The sequence below is a fragment of the Chrysochloris asiatica genome, unplaced genomic scaffold (genome assembly GCF_000296735.1).
Source record: "Chrysochloris asiatica unplaced genomic scaffold, ChrAsi1.0 scaffold00073, whole genome shotgun sequence".
Classification (NCBI taxonomy): Eukaryota; Metazoa; Chordata; class Mammalia; order Afrosoricida; family Chrysochloridae; genus Chrysochloris; species Chrysochloris asiatica.
In genome coordinates, this window is record NW_006408591.1 from 7,039,781 (window position 1) to 7,046,713 (window position 6,933).

Consider the following 6,933-nt stretch of genomic DNA (forward strand, 5'->3'; position numbering starts at 1 on the left):
GAGAAGCTGGGTTCTATGAAGAAAAACGTGGCATCAGGATTGGAGGAAGACTCATTAACAACCTGCGATATGCAGATGATACAACCTTGATCGCTGAAAGAGCAAAAATGTCAGTTTGAGGACTAAGATGAGCTTGACCCAGGCCTCACATGCATATTAATGTTGGACAGTGAGTAAGGAAGATGGTAGAAAAGTTGATGCATTTGAATTATAGTGTTGGGCAAAAATATTGAAAATATCATGGAGACCACCAGAAGAACAAACAAATCTGTCTTGTAATAATTGCAATCAGAATACTCCTTAGAAGTAAGGATAGGGAGACTTTCCATCTCATATTTTGGATATATTTTTAGAATGGAGCAATCCCTGGAGTAGGACATCATGTTTGGAATATGAAATTTCAGGAAAAAAGACGACTTCTCATGTAATGGATTGACTCAGTGGCTGCTGCAATGGCTTCAGACATAACAGCAATTGTGAAGATGGCATGGGACCGTACAATGTTTTATTTTGTTATACATAGTGTCATTATAAGTCAGAACCAACTCAACGGCACTTATCAACAACAGTTAATATACATGCAAGAATATTAAAAATAAGCCTGCCACAAACTATATTACATGAAATAATAATTTGACCCTTTCTGTCATTATTTTGGCATCTGGTAGGTGTTATCTCTGAAAGTATCAATGATGCACTTCTGGAAAATAGTGTTCCTTCTAAACAGGTATTCTTTTTCTTCTCACTTAGGGTTTCCCCCCTCATAATAAACCTCATTTGGTCTGCTAGAAATTACTAATAACAGTAATACAGCTCCATGATTCAAGGATCATTTGTTTGTTAGTATGAGAAGGTGCCCCCAAAATGTAAACCAAACATTTAAATTCATATCTCCTTCAGAAAACACACACACACACACACACACACAAAAAAAACCTTTAATAGAATGAATGTATCTGAGATAAATAGACACAAAGACACACAAGCACACAGGAAGCAAATTAATTACATCTATTAGAAGAAGACTCCTGGTGTGGTGCTGTAGGATCAGCCCCGGCTGCAAACCATAAGGTTAACAGTTCAAGCTTACAAGTTACTCCTAGAAAATTCTATACAGGGTTGTTATGAGTTGGAACCAACTTAACAAGAGCAACAACAATGTAAGAGATGGTTGTTGTTGGTGTTAAGTGACATCAAGTAGGTTCTCACTCACAGCAACCCAATATACTGTTTCCCAGGCTTTAAATCTATCGGAGCAGAAAGTGTTATTTTTCTCTCACAGAGCAAATTTCAAGCTCCAATCACAGACCTTGTTGTTCCCAGTCAAGTGATTATTGTATGGAAGAGATGATGGAGAAACTCAATATCATCAGCCAAAACAAAGCCAGAAGCAGACTGTGGACCATCAATTGCTCATATACTAATACAGACTGAAGCTGAAGAAAATGAAAATAAGTTCATGAGAAGCAAAAAATAACGTTGAGTATATCCAATTTTTATTTAGAGATCATCTCAAGAGCAGATCTGATACATTAGACACTAATGATTGAAGACCAGAAAAATTGTGGAATGACATGAAATATACCATGCATTAAGAAAGTCAAAGTTCATGAAAAAGACAACAAAGAAAAGGCCAATGTAGATGTCCAAAGAGATTCTGAAACTGCTCTTGAATGCAGACAACTAAACAGAAATTACAAAGCAGCTAAACAAAATGGCAAATTCCATGATGCCCTCTCCAGCATACTTTCAATTACCAAGGTCTTTTAAAAGGCAATTTTGAATGAACATATAAAAACACAGCTAAATTCCATTATGACAACATCCAAAGACCAACTGCATAATTTTATCTATGTGTCATTTGAGAGGTTTTTTTTTATCAGTGAGTTATTGTTTGTTTATTTTGTCTCTTTAAGTTTTTTTTTTTTTTTTTCTCTTAAAAGATCTGGGTTGTAGTGTTAATCCATTCCTCTATTAGAGTTCAACAGTGCTGTGAAGAAATGATAAATTTAGGTCCAATAAGGATTTTTCTAGCTTAGAAATGGCTTCTGAGACTTCACTGGGAACTTTGAGGGATGGCTGAGCTTTGTACACCACATCAGACATTCTATGACCACTATATAAAAATGAAATGTTTTAAAGCTTGTCTGTCTACTAACTGAAAGGGCAAATGTAAGATATTAGCTATGTTTGGTTCTATATAGAAATTCAGTTAATTTTTTATTGTTGTTTTTGTAAAGTGCCATCAACTCGGTTCCAACTCATAGTGACCCTGTATAGGATTTCTGAAGAGTGGCTGCTGAGTTTGGACCGCTGATCATTCTAATCACCTTAGGAAATAAGCCTTAATTTTCAGCCCTATTGTGAGGAGTTTCCTGGCAGGTTTGGGAGTATAAAAATGAAGGACAGTTCTACTGGTATGTGGTAGAGGGCGGAAAGGCAACAATGAAGATATGGGCTGAGTTTGACCATGTTCCATAATTTCCCATCGACCTGGAGAGAAGAGAGAGACGAGGAAGGGTTGGTTGGCCTGAAGTGTAGTAAGACCTGAGGACTCCTAAGCCCATGGACGAGGACCTAGTCACAGAGGGCTAGAGTCTAGAATGAAGCATCCAGCTGATATGAAGTGAGGGGAAATGCACAAAAATGCCTAAACTTGCAGATAGTACCAATTTGACCTAGCTTCTATGGCTTGATGATCAGAACTCAAATAGTGGAAGATAAAGACATTTTATAAAGGAGACAAATGTAAATTGCTATAATTTGATAAACTTGACATATACTTTTGGATGTAGTAGCTGAATAAAACAACCAATAGGGAAGGAGTCTTCCATTCAAGGATCAAATATAGCCCCTCTGTACACAGGATTGATAGGGATGGACAACTTATACATCGGCTACCTAAAATGTGGGGGCTATTAAGGCACAAAGTGACTGACTTACAAGGTTTCATGAGGGAGTTAAGTTTTAGAGTGTGGGGGAAGGTAGAATCTCCACTGAATAGATTTCATCTTGTCTAGATGGGGCTGGTGAAAAGAGATGGAGATAAGATTCTTATGATTCAATACTGAGTTATTGTTATCATGACTAATTACAATGGTCACAACTTTAAAGATAGAAGTTTTATAACATAAAAGGGAGAGTAGTTAATCTTACATTCCAGGAACAGAGGACTATAGGACCATCAAGGGAGAAGAGCATGAACGGAATGTAGGACTCTATCCAGAGAAGCAATGACACCAGACATAGGGACAGAGATGATGACATGGAGAGAGGACAGCTGAGAACTCTAGACTCATGGAAAGACAGAGATTGTGTTGGAGGACAGTAGGCAGGATTGCAGAATATGACCTTGGGTTGTCTAAATGATTATATATCCCTGAGTGTTTTGGTGTAAATGAAAAATAAATAAATAAATAAAACCCCCAGGGAATAGAAACAAATAATGCTGAATGATGATGCATGGAGGGGATTGTAATCATTGCAGTGAAATGAAATATGATAAGATGAATGCAAAACTGATGCTCTCCCATGTAAATTATCACTTAGTTAACAATAAAAGCATTAAAAATAAATGAATAAAGCACAGATTAAAAAATGTGAGACACAGATATAATATGAGTATCAGATCAATTAAAACACAACTATATTTTTGTGATTGTAGTACATTTGCCATTAGTATGAGTTTCCCAGTTTAGGAAGCTGTGCTATAACAAAGAATGGTTTAAAGTCTACAAGTAAATTTTTTCCATAGTACCAGGTTCTTAACCACCAAAGATAGATGAACCATTTTTATTATCAGTGGAAATGGGGAGGAAACACACACACACATCTGCACACCCCCTGGAGGAAGAAAAGGCAGCAAGAATTAGCTTCCCTTACTAGTTCAACTGAGGAGCGAGAGGCAGTCTGGTGGTTTGTGGGAGTTAATCTAATTATCAGTCTTTTACTTTTGTTAGTAGGTTGGAACAAGTTAACTTCTCAAAAAAGGAAGACGTAGATAGAATGCTTGAATTCTTAGAAGATTTATAATGATTTAAGCATTGCTTTCACAAAATTAGATTTCTTAAGTTTTTAAGGATGCTGGGAAAGTGGACATAAAGAAAACCAAATATGGAAATAGCAAAAATAGCTTGTAGAACATGAATTATTTGTAGATGAGAAGGAAAAGCATTCTGGAAAACTCGAGTTTATATGAATAAGTTTTAATCTCTATCTGAACACTATAATTTATATAATGATCCTGAGATGAGATTTTTCAATGATTTTACACTCATAAACCTGCTTCATTTCTACTTCTCACCACTTACCTATGGATAAAAGTTAATTTTTGAGTAGCCTAAGTGTTTCTTGACCAATGCTTTTGTTTTCTCAGCTTAACTAGCCAAAAATCTGATGATGACTATGAAGATTATGCTTCCAATAAAACATGGGTTTTGACTCCAAAAGTTCCTGAGGGTGATGTCACGGTCATCTTAAACAACCTACTAGAAGGATATGACAATAAACTTCGACCTGATATTGGAGGTATGTTAAAGACTTTTGTGGTGTGTATAGTTGGAAACATGAGCCTACCATACGGGAAGCAATCATCACCATTTGTCAAGAACCAAATGATTTTAATACTTTCCTTGTAGCTAATGAAAACAAATTAACAAAAAGTATATAAATAACATTCAGACCTTGAGGAAGGGTATTGATTTCCCAAAATAAATAAATGTGATTTTCAAGTGAGATGTGAGAGCTGAAAGCTCAACTTTTCCTACTTACCCCATATTGTAGAAGAAAACTAGCAGCCTAATTATAAATTAACACCACAAAACGAATAAGAAAAAGAAATAAAGAAAGGATATATTAGTTACATATTGCCAACTTGATGGCATTTAGCAAAAACAACAAATTGCTGTGTAATAAACAACCACAAAATCCAAGTAACATTAAAGTTAAATTAAGCATCTCTCTAGCACATTTTAAACAGTATTGTAATCTAGCCTGGGCCCAGCTGCTCATCTAGGATAGGTTTTCACTAAGTTATTCTCACACTACTACTGGGACCAGCAGACCAGCTGTGAGTATTCTTCTCATGATAGCAAGAAGCAAGAGTGAAAGTATAAACTCACAAAATATATTAGTCGCTGAGTTTACAACTGGTTCATTGTCATTGCTACATAATATTATTTGGCAAAGGAGGTCATATGCACATGCCCAAAGTCAAAAGTTTGGGTAGTGTCCTAACTAATGTCAAGTCAAGGATTTGTATGTGGGGAACAAGGAAGAATTCAATTCACCACAAAGAACAAGGACAGTGTGCTTTCAAGGAAAATTAATAAAGATCAGAAACATATGCATGTTGAATTGAAGCCCAGAATGGTGTTATGAATTTCTGTTCAGTAAATGTTAAATGAAAATGAAGCATATGTATTTGGCCATGAATTTTGTACTACAGATTTTTAATACCTGTCCCCTCTGACAAATAGGTGTATAATGGGTTTCCATATGGTTCCCTCATATAATTTGTTGAGTTTCTGCATACAATATGTCAATGAGGAAGATTGATCTTGTGTTAATTAAAGACGTGTGAAAATAAAATGGTTATAAAAGGAATCAGCAGGGAACAATGTTTCAAAAACTATTAATAAATAACTATTGCTTTTTTGTCTCCAGTTTCAAATGCATATTTTCATCTGGACTACTAAGTAATTACATTTCTAACTTAATCATGTCAGGTTCAAATGCCCAAATAGATTTTGGATCGTGAGGAAAAATGTTAATGTTTAAGATATCTAAAAAATGGATGAAGAAAGCTTAGACTAGCTTTCTGATTTGGTAATTTAAGAAAAAAATTTAAAAACACAATACATTTAAAAACTCAATTATGTTTCTTTATTTTAACTGCATGGTGTTGTTAGGTGCTGTCCAGCCAGTTCCAACATAAACATAAAGAAACCAGGGCCCTGTCTTAGACTCTCCTCAGAACTGTTCCTATATTAGCGCACATTGTTGCTGCCACAAAGTCAGTTAATCTCATAAGGAGTCTTCCTCTTTTTCACTGACCCTCCAGTTTACAAAATGTGATGTCCTTTTCCAGTAACTTGTCTCTCCTAAGAACGCAAAGTACTTGAGACAGAGCCTTGTGATCCTCATTTCTAAAGAAAACACATCCAAGACAGTTTTGTTTGATTTTTTGGCAGTCCATGCTACTTTCAATCATCAACTACTGTCAGTCATCAGCACGATGATTCAAATGTATCTATTATTTTCTGATTTTCCTTGTTGTTCTTGTTGTGAGGTGCCATCGAATCAGTACCGATTCACAGTGACACTATGCACAACAGAACAAAATATTGCCCAGTCCTGGGCCAATCTCATAATTGTTGCCACACTTGAGCCCATTGATGCCGCCACTTGGCCAATCCATCTTGCTGCGGGTCTTCCTCTTTTTCTCTGACCCTCCACCTTACCAAACGTGATACCCTTCTCCAGTGACTGTTCCCTCCTGACAATATGTCCGAAGTATGAGAGACGAAGTTTGGCCATCTTGGCCTCTAAGGAGCACTCTGGCAGTACTTCTTCCAAAACAGATCTGTTTGTTCTTTGGAAGTCCATGGCACTTTCAATATTCTCCTCCAACACCATAACTGAAAAGCATAAATTATTCTACAATCTTCCTTATTCACTGTCCAGCTTTCACATGCATATGAGGTTATTGAAAATATCATGGCTTGGGTTAGGCGCACCTCTCAAGCTGACATCTTTAGTCTTTAACACTTTAAAAATGTCTTGTGCAGCAGATTTGCCTAATGCAATATGTACTTTAATGTTTTGACTACTGCTTCCTTGAGGGTTCATAGTTGATCCAAGAAGAATGAAGTCCTTGATAACTTCAATCCTTTCTCCATTGATAAGAATGTTGTTTATTGGTCCAGTGGTGAG

At 36.2% G+C, this 6,933-nt stretch overlaps 1 protein-coding gene across 2 annotated transcripts in view; it reads left to right on the forward strand.

The window, feature by feature from the left end:
- Positions 1-6,933, forward strand: part of GABRG2 (gamma-aminobutyric acid (GABA) A receptor, gamma 2) — a 199,538-nt gene that overhangs the window by 51,342 nt on the left and 141,263 nt on the right. For both annotated transcript variants that reach the window (XM_006864933.1, XM_006864934.1), the window contains exon 2: positions 4,376-4,527. In XM_006864933.1, coding sequence (XP_006864995.1) covers positions 4,376-4,527 — 152 coding nt within the window. The remainder of the gene's footprint in view (positions 1-4,375; positions 4,528-6,933) is intronic.